Source organism: Mobula birostris, chromosome 5 (genome assembly GCF_030028105.1).
Source record: "Mobula birostris isolate sMobBir1 chromosome 5, sMobBir1.hap1, whole genome shotgun sequence".
Taxonomy (NCBI): Eukaryota; Metazoa; Chordata; class Chondrichthyes; order Myliobatiformes; family Myliobatidae; genus Mobula; species Mobula birostris.
The window spans coordinates 64,643,178-64,659,497 of NC_092374.1; the positions used below are offsets into that span (position 1 = coordinate 64,643,178).

The 16,320-nt window shown below is 39.7% G+C and overlaps 1 protein-coding gene across 2 annotated transcripts in view; it reads left to right on the forward strand.

Annotated features, from left to right (window-relative positions):
• LOC140197757 (uncharacterized protein KIAA1958) overlaps positions 1-16,320 on the forward strand; it is a 169,653-nt gene that overhangs the window by 106,436 nt on the left and 46,897 nt on the right. The window contains exons 3-4 of one of the 2 annotated variants that reach the window (XM_072258182.1): positions 2,980-3,146; positions 5,624-6,343. In XM_072258182.1, the coding sequence (XP_072114283.1) occupies positions 2,980-3,146; positions 5,624-6,343 (887 nt within the window). Of the gene's footprint in view, positions 1-2,979; positions 3,147-5,623; positions 15,171-16,320 lie in introns of those variants that run through there. The other variant, XM_072258181.1, reaches the window with a different exon arrangement.

The window sequence follows — 16,320 nt, forward strand, 5'->3', positions numbered from 1 at the left end:
GGAAGAAAAGACAAAAAGGGAAAAGATTAATAGCATTGCTAATCAAGGAAACAATCAGTACTGTTGTGATTAATAATATTAGGTGCATTAGATCACAAATCCAGTTAGATGGGAATAAGGAATAATGAAGAGATATGGTTGTGAGTTATCTATATGCCCTTATAGTGTTGCCTCATGGAGGATAAAAGCCTAAATGATTGTTGAATGTATGAAAGAGGAGAACTACAACTATCCGTGGAGGTTTTAATCTGCAAATTGATTGGATTAATCAAACTGGCATGGGCCTTATGGAAGAGGAATTAGTGAAATCATTAGGGATTATTTCTTAAAGCAATGTCCGGCTGGTGGTGTAGTGGCATCAGCGCTGGACTTCAGAGCGCAAAGTGCATAGGCTATTGTAGATTTGATCAAGGTTATTGAGGCAGTGTTAATAGGAGATCATATTGCTAGGGAACAATGATTGTACCATGGTGGAATTCTGGTTATAATTTGAGGGCAAAACCAGAACTTAAAAAGACAGTTTCAAAGGTATGTGGGAATTGGACTGGGAAAAAAAGAATAAAGAAGTGGATGAGCTGTGGCAGAAAATTAAGCAACTATTTCATAAAACAATGCAGAAATGTATCACATTCAGAGAGAGGGTGTCGATGAGAAAGATAAACCAACTAAGTTGCTAGGACAATACCTAACATCCAATGGTTTGAAAGGAAGTGGCAGCAGAGACATCAGATTCAACTCTGTTACATTTCAGAAGGGTACAATTGGTTTGGAAGACCACAGGTAGGAAGAGAGACAAAAAGCAAGACATTTTAGGCCAGTTAGTGTAATGTCTGTTGTTGAGAAAATGCTTGGGTCTATAAACAAGTCATCTACAAAAGTTTAATGCAATCAAATCAATTCAACATGGCTTTATGAAAGGGAAATCATGTATGGCAAGCTTGCTGGAGCTCTTTGAGGACGTATGGAGCAGAGGCAATAGAGGGCAACTTCTATGTGTAGTGTATTTGGATTTCCTGAAGGTGTTTGATAATGTGCCACAATAAGTGCTAATGCACAAGATGAGAAGTCATGGTAACAGGGAGGAGTGTGAACATAGGCTGAAGACAAATTTTCACATAGTAGATAGAGTTGGAATAAACGGGTCTTTCAAACTGGAAAGAAATGAACAGTGCTGTCCTTAGAGCCTGTCAATCCTTAGTTATTTACTGTCTATATTAATGACTTGGAGGAGAGGTTAGAGCATAAGGTATCCATATTTATTGTGACATGACATAGTGGAAACACATACCAGGACAAAAAGGGTCTAGTGCTTTCCCGGCATTATTGACAAATAAATTTCTCGTGTTTCCAGCTGGGTACAAATATTGATTTTAACCAACATTATGATGACAAACTCTGCCATCTTCATCAGAGATGATGCCTGGGCACCTCTCGTCTGGAGGTATATACACCCCCATCGTCTGTCCCTCCTGATTAGTTAGTCCTCATTCAGTCCGGTTTCTGCTGTGTTTTTACAATTGAATTCCAGTTCGTACTTGGAGCGAGGACTTCACTTTTGCTGAAAATTCTTTTCCTCTAGTTTTATTTCAATGGCTTCCTTCACCAGGCTGTCCCAGATGCCATTGCACAACACAGTAGTTTTGTGCCGTCGAAATCAATCCTATGGCCATTGCGAATGCAGTGTTCTGCTACTGCCAATTTCTCCAGGTAACCCAAACCTGTACCTGGCTGGAAGCCCAAGAAGAGTTTATTTGATATGCTAGGAAATTTGGAATCTGTATCTGGATGTTGATGGGTTGAATGAGTTAGCAAAAGCTTAGCAAGTGTAGCTAATTTAATGTAGGAAACTGTAAGGTCACTTCAGTGGGAGGAACCTAAAGGAAGACTGATTGAAATTGAGAGTAGTTGTAAATAAGTGAAGAACAGTTATTTTTATACATGAAACATAAAGAGTTAACAAGTGGGTGTAGCAAATGATAAGGTGATATATTGGCATTTATTGCTAGTGGGTTTGAGTTTAGAAATAAGGCAACAGTTATACAAGATGTTGGTGAAGCTATATCTAGAGTACTGTGCACTGTTTTGGTTTCATTATTTTTTAAAAAGGCACACTGGGGTCAAATGTAGTTCTGAAGATGTTCACGAGACTTATTCCTGGAATGAAAGGAATAAGTCACAAATAGCTAAAATGTTATTCCTGCATTCTTTGGAGTTTAGGAGATGAGGGGTGATCTTAATGAAATCTGTGATTCAAACGTGTCGTGACAGGATAGATGTTGCAGGAGAACCTCAAACGAGGATGTAGTTACAAGGCAAAGGGGTGAGCATTTTAAAGGAGGATGGTGGGATCTCTAGAATCCTTGACTCCAGAAGCTTGTGGAGGCTGGAAAGTTATTGAACATCATTTAATTGAAGGCTGTGTGTAATTCACATAGGAGAGGAGACAGAGTAGATCACCATTATCACCTTGAATGGCAGAGAGGCTCGATGGAGATGTGGCCTGCCCTTGCTCCAATTTGTTTTCGGTCTTCCTTGTTCTTCCTTTCTGTAATGTTCTTTAGCTGCTGGTCCATTTTGTACAGCTGCTGAGCACTCTATCCATTTGGTCCCCACAAACTATAGTACAATTGGTTTGAATGAGCTCTCTGACTGCCCTGGGCTTTGAGTGTGCTATGGTGGTTTTATTATACATATAAAACAGTGATTTCTTTGTGGTGCTGCATTGAGATTTCTAAAAATCTTAATACTTTTACAGTAATCCAGGTGTTTGTTTCTGGATGATGCATAATGTGAGCTGTGAAATAACCAGTTCATTATATCAGTATATTAATTCTAGTGAACCACCATATTTTTGTCCTCATTAAAACTAGAATGAATACAGTAATGCTAGTTTTTCCTTGTTTGACTGCACAATCTTGCAGAAGTCCCCAGAAATTAACCTTGGCCGTCACCTCTGGGTTGTGTTTTTGTTTTATATAGCCCTTTCAGGAAAACTCAACAGGTTTCCGACGTTTGATGGTGAATTGAAGGAGCTCTGTACAAGCGCTGTCAGTGCCAACACTACGAAGGCGACCCTGTATTCTCTGAATGTATGGCGATACTGGTGTGTGACACGGGAGCTGAAACAATACATGGACATTACCAAGGTGAGTCATTTGAATATTGCTGTTACTGTTACAGACCTATCTGTCCAACTGCACATGAACCTCCAGTCAGCATGTTTTCCTTTTGTCTGTTTTCGAGTTTCAACTTAAAGTAAGATTATATAGCAATTAAAAGTGTTTCTGGAGAGAGGAAAGATTGAGGAGTATGATGGTGAAAAGATGGCTTAATGCAATTGACCAGTTAATTGAAATGAGAGGTTTGGCACATTGGTTCGAGCTGCAGTTCAGGGACCCCATGACTCCTCTTATCAAGGAGCAGGATGGATTTTTCATCTTGAGTAAATGCAGGAAACTTCTTCACCACAATACAGATATCCTTTAGAAACGGTACATTCATATAAGACAGTGCAAGGCAGGCAGAATCAGAGAACAGTGCATGTATGGGTCACTCTCCTGAAATGAGAAGTTTTACTTGGGATGAGCATTAAGGATTTTTTATTAAGACAATAGGTAACATTCTGTTAAATATTGGAAGTGGGTGTGATTTTATAGTTTGGGAACCAAACTGGATTCCTCCTCCAGAGCGAACTCAGGTACAGAAGCCTCCTTTTGCACTTCCCCATTCTGTGAATCTCTGGCAGTATGTGTGTAACTGTGGTTTTAAATCTCCCATTCTCCCTATTTTCAATTGATCAAAGCTGTTGCTGCCAACTTCTGACTTTAAGACCATCAGTACTATCATTGTCCAGGTGAAATGTATTTGACAGGCATTGCAAACACATGCTTCAGAAGTTCTACTTAGTTTTTGTCAAAAATAGAATGTTTAGAAAGAAACATTCAGCCACTGTTTGTTTGGTTTTAAATGCCTTAAATGGATGAGAATGTGTAACTCGCCCCAATGGGGAGAAGTTGAGGTGAGTAGCAGAGAGGCATTTAGGGTGAAGCTAGGTGAAATATAAGGAAGAAAGGAGTAGAAAGGTGTGGTGTATGTGTGACGACTCACGTGGAGCATAAACACTGGTGTGGGCCAACGTCCAGAGTGTAATGAAATATATTGCATTTGTCTTGATCAGCATAGCTCTAACTAGACCCTAATCAAAACTCCATTCTCCATTCACCATTCTAAACATACTTAACCACTTTGAACCAAGGCTGCAGTATGCACTAAATACATAAATTCCATGACTTGTATATTCTATTAAGCTTTTGGGTAAAATGAATTAATGTTACAAGTCCAGGAGTCTAAGTTTGTAATGTATCTTCATGTGGGGACCTACTACTTGATTTGGCAGCAAGGATTACCAACAATGTGCTCCCCTCTTTAACCATCTTTCTCCCCGTCTTCAACATTTTAATGAAGGTCTTCAAAAGTAAAAGGGAGTAAAAATCTATAAATATTTCAGATTTACATTATTTTGAATTTTCAAACAGATTTAATTAATCTCTGCCTACTTATACCTCCTTCGTTCATTCTTTACCAATCTCTCTTGGCTAGCACTACCACCGCTTTTGCCATTCAGTTATTCCTGGTCTCCATCAGACATCCCTTTCTGCATTCTCTGCTTTTAAAATTCTTCTGAATTCCGATGAAAGGTCACAACCTGCAACATTAACTCTGTTTCTTTCTCTATTGGTTCTATTCAACTTGCTGAGTGTTTCCAGCGTGTTATATGTTTATTTCATGTTTCCAGCATCTGTAGTACTTTCCTTTTTAAGCTTTACATGATTTTTTTGTGGAATTACTCACCAGATTATTTGAGCAATTCAGTGTTGAATTCCCAGAGACTCCATGACATTCCTGGAAGTTTGACATCTTGATATAATCTTTATAAAGTTTGTTTTCCACTATCACTTCCCCTTTCGTTTATATACGCGGATCAAAATCAGAAGTAGGACACTTCGATGCTCAAGTCTGCTTCATCATTTGTTAAGATTATGATTGTGACCCAGTCTCCACATCCCTATTTGCTCACAGTAACATTTCATCGACTTTTATCAAGTAACTATTTAGCTCTGTCTTAAATGCATCTGAAGATAAAATGTTTAATATTCATTGATAACATGTGTGCAGATCTGTTAATAGTGCAGTAAGAAAGTCTTGGAAACGCTGCATGAGCAGGGAGGAAGAGTGGGTAACAGTGTCCAAAGTCAGAGGGTTGTGCTAAAGAATGCACAAAGCATGGCTGTCCCTAGTACTGAATGGTGGGTCCCAGGCCTGGTTCCTGTTCTGAGTGGAGTTGGTGGTGGAATTATCTCTGGTGAATGGGGGTAGTTGGAGTAGGAAAGGGGATCATCATGTGTTCCTGATTGGTAATCCTTCAGGCATGCATAGGCAGAGTCTGGATCAAGTTTTTTTTTCCAGGCTCAAACATCCTACTGGCTGTCACAGCTCACATTTAAAGTGAGGGCAAATCTCATGTAGGGTGGTTGGCATTGGTGAAAAGGAAGTGCATATAGTGGGAAATAAGCTAAAGGAGCCTTGCAACTTCAATTACTTGCTAATTTCTCTCCTTTTAAAGATTCCACCTGTGAAGCTCAACGAGTTGCTGGAGGACTTCTATGTGACAGTGAAAAAGACTGATGGCTCTGATTTTCTGGCCACCTCCCTTCATGCAATCCGAAGGGGCCTGGATCGGGTGCTGAAAAATGCCAATGTGGGCTTCTCCATAGGTGATGCCAGCTTCAAGTCCTCCACCCAGAAACTGAAGGACAAACTGAGGATGCTGAACAAAGCAGGCATGTCTGGCTCACGGTCCCGAAACATCATCTACTTCACTGGACAAGATGAGGAGGAGATGTGGCATGCTGGTTACCTAGGTGACACCAACCCGGTGGCTTTGCTCAGCGTGGTGGTAAAGTTCAACAGCCAGTACTTTAACATGAGAACCTTGCAGGAGCACGTGGACCTCATGTATGGGGATATCGAGCTGTTGAAGGATGCAGAGAATAGGCCCTTCTTTGCACGGACTGACATGGTCAAAAGAGAGAGCAAACTCTGCAGCAACAAGCTCTGCTTTGGGCAAGTCTACCACGAGCACTCGGAAGGACTCAAGAGATGTCCATACTGCCTGCTGTATAAATACATGTACACCCACCGGCCTCCAAGCCAGCGGGATCCCAAATCTCCCTTTTACCTTGTGGCCAGGAAGGATTTCTCCCAGCTGGACAGCGTCTGGTTTGAGGAGCAGAGAATGGGCCTCCGCTCTCTCAGGGCAGTGGTCCCAAAACTGGCAAAGAAAGTAAGGCTTGAGCAAAGCGAGAGCTTCACGTTTGTGTCCTTCACTCAGGCATCTCTCCTCAAGCCGGGAAAGTTCCTTTCTTCTGACAGCTGAGAAAAGTCTGTAGCTGTGGACCAAAAGAGTTGTTATAACCATAGATCTTCTAAATAATGGAGGGCGGAAAATAATGATCAGGCTAGCAGATAGAAAATGAAACACAATGTGAATTTATTTTGAAATAGGTAATAGTTATTTAATCTTTCATAATCTTTTTGTTGCAACATTTTCATTGCAGGTTTGTTTTTTCTAAAAGGCTACTGTCACATAACTTCTGTAAAATAAAACAAAACTGCAAACTATTGCTGTGGGGAATTTGGTGAGAATGGGAATTCCCTGGTAAGTAGTAGTGAGTAGTGGAGTGTTTTGTTTTTAAATCCAACTGATGTCTTTATGTTTTTAGAACAAAAAACTGCAAGTCAGTAAGAGTTAACTGGGTATCTGACTGAGTGCTAATAATGTTGACTGTAACAAGTGTGTGTCTGAAGAGATCTGGTTTTATGAGAGCTGGCGAACTTGAATGGACATGCCACGCATCCAGAGCACATGAAAAGCTGAATATCCTGTGGTGCTGGTTAATTAAAGCCTTTCCATCATTGACCAGGTATAGTCAGGAGAGTGATGAAATAATCGCTGCTTACCTGGATGAGTGCAGGTCTACCAACACTTGAAGCTTAATGCCATTCAGGACAGTATCCTATTTTATTGGCAGCCCATCGCCATCTTTATTCTCCCTTCAATGCTGTTTCACCATGGCTATATGTGTATATCAGCCATAAAATTCACTGCAGTTACTCATCTCAGTTGCCCTGACAGGACCTCTTCCCAAACCTTCAATACCTATCATGAAGGGAAGACAGCAGGGAGTGGGAACACCCTCCTTATATCACCATTTTCTCGCTGTTACTGGGTCTATGAGCTTGAACCCCACACAGGGAGGGATTTCACCTGCAGGACTGAAGCAGTTCTGGAAGCTGGGTGTGGGCTAGGGCAATTAATACTGAACTTGCCAATGACACCCCTATCCCCATACCTGTTCTCCTTTTGAAAGACTGAAAGAACAATGATCAGAGTCTGCTGTGATTAAATGTGTAGTGCTGAAGGGAAAGATAGTGCTAAGTTCAAAGTAAATTTATTATCAAAGTGCATATATGTCGCCTTATGCAACCCTGAGATTAATTTTCTTGTGGGCATACTTAATAAATCCATAATAGAATGAATGAAAGATGGTAAATACTAGATGTCCAGTCAGTGTGCAAAAGACAGCAAACTGTACAAATACAAAAATAATAAATAACAAAAATAAGCAATAAATATCGAGAATATGAGATGAAGCCTGCTAGAAAGTGAATCCATAGGTTGTGGGAACATTCCAGTGAAGGGACAATTGAAGTTGAGTAAGGTTAGCCCTTTTGGTTCAGGAGCTTGATGGCTGAGGGGTAATAACTGTTCCTGAACCTGGTAGTGTAAGGTCTGAGGCTCCTGTAATTTCTTCCTGCTGGCAGCAATGAGAAGAGAGCATATCCTGGGTGGTGGGTATCCCAGATGATGGATGCTGTTTTCCTGCAACGATTTTCTATGTAGATGTGCTCAATGGTGGGTCCCCTTCATCCATTACTCCTTTCTTTCTTTACTGCCTTGGCTCTAATTCCAGCAATCACTTCTATAGTTGAATTTCTCCGTGGCTGTTCCCTGCCTGCCACCCTCCGTATCTCTAACATTCTTGAGTCCCACAGCACCCAAGGTATCTGTCCTCCCTTGAGTCTGACTGCTTACAAAGTCACAATTTTCATTAATCCATCCTTGGTGGTCATGCTTTCATTGCTTGCCTTCAAACACTAGAATTTATCAAAATTGAAAGCTTCAAAATGCTTTCTACTTCTCACCCCTGCAATATGCTTCATAAAACCTGTCTCGGTGGTCCAGATCTAAGTCATCTGTCCTATTTCTCAGTGTTTACTGTGTCAAAATCTTATTTGTTAATGCTCTGTGAAGCACCTTGCAATTATTAATTTAAGAGTATTATAGAAGTTCAAGCTGATGTTTTAATAAATGGATTTTAACCACAGTGATGAGGTAGATGAAACCCCTCCCCTTCAATCTTTTGAGTGAGAGCTCCAGGATTGTGCTGGATGGGAGGGAATGTATAAGGTTGAGAAATTCATATTACAGGGGCCGGTGACACAACAACCACAAGATTCAAAGGTGAAGTGAGTGAGAAGTTACACAATGAAAAGGAAGAGATACAGGGCTTCCCAGTCGTGTGGCACTTTCAATGCTGAAAATCCACATCACCTCAGGAGAGTACATACTGGAGCACTGCAGGGGTGGAATACATCGGTAGGAATAGTGGGGACAGAGCTGAAAATACATAACATTGTAGAAATGCTGTGATCAAGGCAATCGTAAGAAGGGACGGATGGGTGTTTTTGCACTTGCCTGATGTGCTGTCTCCATGTAATAGAATAAAGAACACCAGTGAATGAGTGAAGGGGAAGGAAATGGCCAGAGTTTACAGACCACATGGGAACCAAGTGTATGCTTATAAAAATATCAATGTAAGGTACCTGAGCTGGATCTCATTAAAAGTTTTCAACAAGCAGGAACAGAGACTAATGGAGAAGCAGAAGGATGCCAGTGTACAGGTCTCTGAAGATGAGACAAATTGCAAAGTTCTTGAAAAGGGACCTGGGACCTTTGGCCTCCAGAATAGAATACAAAAGCAGGGGAGTTGTCCTGAGCACTGATTTTAGCTGGAGCCTGACATCATGGCCAGCTCTGCACTGGTCTTTAAAAAGGTTATTATGACCTTGGAGAAGGTGCATGTGCAGAGACAGCAGAATGGTATTGGATGAATGAGAACAGTTAAGTAGTACAAGCACAGGTGCTATAGACTGCTCTTGGGACAGTGTACGACAGTGGGGTGGGGGTGGGGGGTGCGCAGAGTAAAGAGGATGCTGCATTGGAGTGATTTTCTCCACCGTGGAATCTGGATACAAGGCAATTGCTCAAAGCACTAGAGGTGATGTGAGGGGAAACAATCATGCAGTGAGTAATAGTGTGGGGAAGATGGTGAAAGCAGATTTAATAATAAAAAAATTGCTCACACACCAAAGAAAACTACAGTGATATGCTAAAAAGGCAGTGTAGAAACATTAATTGAACTGATCATTAAAAGACTCAGTAACATTAATCCAATAGCATTCTCCTGTGTAGTATCATTTTGTGATGCTATAATTAAGAGGCAATTAGACTGTTAAAAGATTTGTTTGCTGTGTGTTACTCAGATTACTGTGATTGTTTCTTTGTACTTTCATTGTGATGCACTGTTTCTGTAGACCATGAGGAATTCTTGATTATGAAAATATTTCCTCCTTTTTCAGAGATGTTAAATAGGTTCTACTTCTTAGAGCATGTAATTGAAGTTTTCCTGACTCTTGTTCAACCTGCAGCATTATATTTTGTATAACAGTGGGGAATCTCAGTATCATAAGCTTTCAGCTATACGGTTGGGAAATCCAGTGTTGCTGAACACCACTACACATACTCTTGAATAGGTGTGATCTGTTTGCTAATTATTTTCAGCCTAGTCACAACTCCTTGCTGTATTTCTTACTTGGAAAGAAACGCTGTTTCGTTTTCTGCCGTGGAACTCATATACCCATGATTGATTTTCCCAGTTCCTCTGCCAGATTAGTGTCTTGTGAGCCGAGGACTTATGATATTGCTGAAGATGTGTTGCTCAAAAAAACCACATTCAAAGCCCAACTTGTCCCTGAGTTGTCTCTTTTATAAAAGGGAGACTTTATATATTTTAACTTTTTTATTTATAAATTTAATTCTACTTTATCATCCTTTTAAAATGGAATAGCAATTTTGAGTTTGTCGCAGTAACCATTTTGTACATCTTTTGTGTCCTTTAGTATAATTAAGCTTCAGAAAGACTTGCTACAGGTCATCTGGATAAAGATTATAGAAAAACTGTAAGGCTCCCATTTATAAAGTGCCTTCTGTCAGTGCAAAATGCTCTAGAGCCAATGAAGTACTTTTGAAGTGCAGTTACTCTTGTTATTCAGGATAAGCTGCAACCATTCTGCTAAAGGAAATAGTCTCATCCACTTGAGGGCTGTTTGGGGCTTCATTTAAAAAGCTTCTTCCAAAAGATAGTACTCCTGACAGTGTAGCACCTGTTCAGGACTGCCCCAAGGCAGCCTCTGAGATTTTTGGGCTAGTCTAATGTGCACACTTGAGAGTATGTTGTCCAATCATGGACTTTGGAAAAGACCCCAGCAGGAATGCAGAAATATCCTAGAATGGTATTGTATATAGTATGTAAGTATTGTGTGTATGTGGGTGGTGAGACTGAGTTCCTTCTCCTTAAAGAAAAGAATGAGAATTTTTGACAGCATAACTGAGGAGGGAGTATTTTACCTCATAGAAATGTTGGTAATTGTTTAAAAATGATTGGCAATGAAAAACAAAAGAAAAATCTATTTGAGGCCTGCAGTTCTTTTTAGAAAAGTACTGCCTAAAAGGGCAAAGAGAGCAGGAAGTAGTTCCAACTGGATGATTCTTTTGGAGAGCCAATGCACTTATGATGAATTCTACAGTTGCTTTCTGTCATGACGACACTATGATCCTTCCTCCTCCTTGTCTCTGCACCAGCTCTTCCCCACCTATCTGAAATCAGGGGTCTTGTTGATGAACCCACTTAACAGTAAATATCCCTGTATTGTGAAAGGCCTGACTGGTTTGACTGTCATGTATAAGAACAATCTTGGGTTTCCATATCCACAACTGCATTGCTGTATAACTTCCACTTCTCAGTTTGCAACAGTGACTAAATTTTAAAAGCTCCCAAGGATGTCCTGATCTTGTTAAATTTGTCATTTATAAATTTTGATCATTATACTTGTGCATTTCCAAAACATTTATTCTAATCATAATCACTCATGAGAACCTTAGAAAAACCTCAATCAGGAAAACAAAACTGAAAAAGTGCACATAAAAGGTTGAAAGAAACAGATTTTCCTGTAGATTGGTGGGAGTTGCCAACATTGAACAGGAACTTCCATTAGCCGGACAATGTCATGAGTATGTAAGTATGAATGACAAATGACCAACCAATCCTTGAGAGGCAAGGTATCCCCATGTACTTGCGCCCTCTATCCATCATCCAATCTGTTAATGGGGAAATAGAGGAAAAGCACCAACTCTCTTCTAACCAGAGCAAACCCTTCTACCTTGTGTCAGCTTGGTATAAGCTGATACAGTTAAATTTAATGTCACCAATGGTAATGAATGACATTCATTTCTTGTTTAATTGTATTCTTGTACTTCAATTATGAGAGAGTTGATTTGACCATTTATAAGAAATGGAAAGAACAGCAGCAAGGAACAAGATTTGTTCATGTGTGAAAATACTCAGCTGAACTTGGAGCATGTTGTTCCATTTGCTACATTGTATGTTTAAAGGGAGACTGTGCTACAGTGAGAGACTTAACTAAGAACCTTCATAAGTTCATGCAGTCCACAGTGTGCTGGCAGTTTTTTCAACATTAGGCTGATGAGATCCTCATGCAGTCGAGTGAAACTCAGCATGGAGGCTGCTGGCAGCACCCGCTCACATTAATTTGGGTATCTTGGCACAGGAATCAAAGATGTGCTCAATGTGAAGAGACTTTTCCCAGACGTTCTTCAGAACCACCACCTGATGAAACATGGATTCACAAGTTCAGGTATACTAAGGCTGCCAACACCTGTTTATGTGATATTTTGTCCTTTCGTCATGCTCCTGTGTTAGGACTGCTCTTTGCACAGAAAATAAGGCCACATTAATTTAAAACTTCCTTGCCACAGGGCATTTCCAAGCAGCTTCAGCTCTCTGTCATATCTCTCAATGTGCTGCTTACCCCTGCATGAGAGATCAATCCAGGCACTATTTGTGGAGGAATAATTTCACTGAAGAACAGGTGACATTTTGGGCACTAGGATCCGCCATGAGATAAGACAGGCATTGACTGTACCTACTTGCTCATGCATGTCTGAATATTCTAGACATTTTCATCAGCAGTAAAAGGTTCCTGTTCCCTCATAGTGAACTACAAGAAGAATTTCCTCAAAGAGTGTCATCATTCAATTACTGTCCTCCATTCACGGCTTCTCAAACTGGTGAATTCTCCAGTTACAATAGCTGAATTATAGATAAAACAAATAGTGCAGAGGTACTAGATTCAGAATGGAAAACACCGCAAGTCTGCCCAGGAGGAGCCCTTCTCATTGTGTGCAATTTACTGTACAAGGTAAGCTGGCAGCCAGTGCCCTGGGAAGAGCAGCATGAAGATCTAGAGCCTGAGGAAGAGGAAGATTTCTAAGGACATGGCCCTGCTCAGTATCCATAGCTTAACCTGGCAGCTAAGTGAAGGAGGCTGATGCTGGCAGTGTGGAATAAAAGGAGCTCCTTGAAGAAAACTTGTCATGCAAGGGAATTTATACAGGTTGAGTACCCCTTATCTGAAGTTCTAAAATTCAAAAACTTCCACAATCTGAATATTTTTCGAGTGCTGACATGATGTCACAAATGGAAACTTCCTCAAAGAGGCTGTTGAGATTCCCTGGTGATGTGTAGTTCTCTGCGCAGCACAGATGGTTCTGAGACATGACCCCACATGTTAGGAAAAGAAGTTAATGAAGAATAGAAAAACAATGCATAAAGTGAAAACTGAAGGTCTCAGCTGTGTATTGAAAGAGTGGATTTGTCAATGTTGGAGTCAGCATATGCTGCTTAACGGTATACTGATCATGAAACAATCAGATCTACAATGACAAACTAAAAATTGAAGGTAATTGTGAATGTTCAGCGGCTGGTTGCATAAATTTAATTAAAGGCATGGCATTAAATTTTTAATAATTTTAAGGATGAAATGTCTGATGATCAAGAAGCAGTAGAGAAATTCATTGATAGGTTTGTGAAGATTGTCACTGATAAAAAAAATATAACACCAGAACAAGTCTACAATGCTATACTTTACATTAAAAACTCGGGGAAAAGTAAAGTACACATATAGTGAACTTTAACCTTTTAATGAAAACACAGCATCGTAGGTGGAGACTAAAAGCCTGCAGTTGTTTGTTGTCGCTCAACAGCTGATTCAGGTATTCTCCCGATGCCGTTGTGCTGCTTTTGTTACCCTGCACACATTATATTTTCATTATATTAATGGTATGTATAATTTTTACTGTTAAATACAGATGTGTGATGAACAAAGGCTGCTTAGCAGTAGCACATAAATTCAGAGCCAGAGCTGGAATGATGAGCCCAAGCTATCTCATTATATATTCCAAAACACTTCTGGCCCAAACATTTTGGATAAGAGTAGTCAACCTGTATTTTATTGAAAAATTGAAATTCCCCATTGCAAACCAGGTAACTCTTTCCAGATTACAATGCTGTGATAATGTCTAGGCGATATAGCAATCAGCCTGGAGAAGCCAGGTGACAAATATATCCCCTCACATCTAGCTCTACAGGTCCATTGCATCCAGTATAATTCATTAAGTAATGACCTTGTTTCCAATTCTACAACATCTCTTATTTCTTGATGAGAGGCACCTCACTTAATAACTCAAACCTCTGCAAAACAAGCATTTTCTGTGGGATTTCCACTGCATTGTTATAGAGTTGCATGGCTCAGCTTGACACATCTTGAGAGTACATAGAATGTCTTTCAGCATTGCTACACTGGGGATTCTCATTGCTAAACTAGAACCACCTTCCCACCTGACACACCCCAACACTTGGCTTTCTTACTGGCATGTATCTCATTGACTAGAGTGGTCATTTATGGGTACATTTTGTAACTCTCTTCCTGCAGTCCATCCTACACTGTATACTGGCACTGTGTAGGTGCCATAGGGAGTGTACATCTGTCAGGGCTGTTGCCTTCCAGTTGCTGCATAACAAGGTGTCAAGGGAGATGCAGAATTTTGTGAGATTCCATCAGGAATTGCACAGGTCCTGTTTTAGAACTAGTTTCAGTTTGTAAAGCACCCCAATAGTTTGGTCAACTTTACATTTTTGTTTATAGGAGATCTATTTCACCATTACCATTAAATGCAACCATGATGGAAGCAGTCCAATTTCTGGCAGTCATGCTCAAAGTCTGAGCAGAGTGCTAACAATACTGTTACCTGGTAAAACAAAACATAGCAAGATGCTTCACAGGGTGTTTATCAGATAAAATTTGACAGTGAACCACAAAAGGGGATGACAAGAATTTGTTTTTTTTTTTAAAAAAGCATCGTACCCTCTAAGTTTTGTAGAGTTTAGAGGTCAGATTTGGTTTTGGGTAGTAGAGTAATGAAATTATGCACAAAAGCAGAATTGGTGGGTTGGAGATAATTACAGACCTGAGGAGGAATGAGAAATGCAGGGATTGACATGGAACATTAACATTTGGAACTTGAAAACGCTGCTGTTGTTTAAATTATTGTCCAAGTTTATTAACACAGTTTCAGATGTAATCTGTGACCAGACATTCTGAACAATTGATTATTAAATCTATTGTGTGTTCACTCACTACTATACTTTAAAATGAGTAGCCTTGCAATCTACCAGTCAGGAGTTGCAACCTTTTGTTCGTTGTGGGGCTACAGAAATGTGCATAGAGTTATAAGAAGCTATTACAAATTACTGGAAGCAAAATGAAATTCCAACAGAATTAGTCTCTGTACTGCTGAATAATCATGACAAATGTGGCAATAATAAATAGCAATAGATTTAGACTTACAATGACTGTCTTATTCTTCATTTTAACTCAAACCTAAGTATGATGGCAGATGTTAATTGGGTGAAAAACAGTCTTCACATAGGACACACTCAATGTTACTGCTATCAAACTCCTTTAAGACCCAACTGACTTGCAAACTCAGGTTTGTGAATGGGGGGGGGGGGTGTTACAGCTGGGAGATAGAAATGTAGTCAAGGTTTTGTTGCTGTTGACTTTCCAGTGATAAATGAGTGTAGGTATTGGGCTGACAGATTTGGATGGGCTACGCTAATGTTTCGGAGCAGTTTTAACAGTGCCTCCAGTCCACGTGGACATATTAAAATGTTTGCAGAATCCAGACTATCTAAAACCATGACCATAATGTGGATGAGGGAACAGCATGGAAGGTCTTTTTTTGCATTTCAACAAAACTAAAACTTTGCAACTGGGACACGTGAACCAACTGTAAAATATTTTATGACACCATACAAATTAGAGAGTTAGATTTCTGAGGAAACATTTTATTAATTCAGCCTTCTGATGCTAACATAGATTTGTCTGTTACATGCTATTATTTTACTTCAATAATGATTACCAAATATTATATACAAGTCATTCTATTTCAGAGAAGTTACATTATATCAGACATATTTGCTCATTATGAATTTAAACATCAGAGATCTTGTAGACATCAAAACAAGAAGTGACACATGTTCCAAATTCAATCACGCAGCGAGTTTCCTTTATCTGCCTGTCCTTATGATCTAGAATAATAATTTTTAAAAATTCTGGTTACCATACACTCATGGAAGCAGAGCAATATTGAGGAAGAGCAGCAAGAAGGAAATGATTGGATTGTTTACATGAGGCAAGCTTATCAATAGATCCATGAATATTACATTGATGGGTTTTCAAGTAAAATCCATAAGGTGGACCAAAAATTTGCATATGATCTCATCTTAGCATATTATTAATGGGTTAAACTAACTACAGACAATCTGAAATGGTAGTAAAATAGAAGATAAGGAGGTTTGTTTTGTTGAAACCAGCCACTTTTTAAAATAAATTGTGTACAATTACATTGAGAAATGAATCCAAAAAAAATGCTGTCAGCTACTCAGAATAAAATACTGCTGTTTGCATCTTCCGCACAGTCAGCAGACTGGACACGTG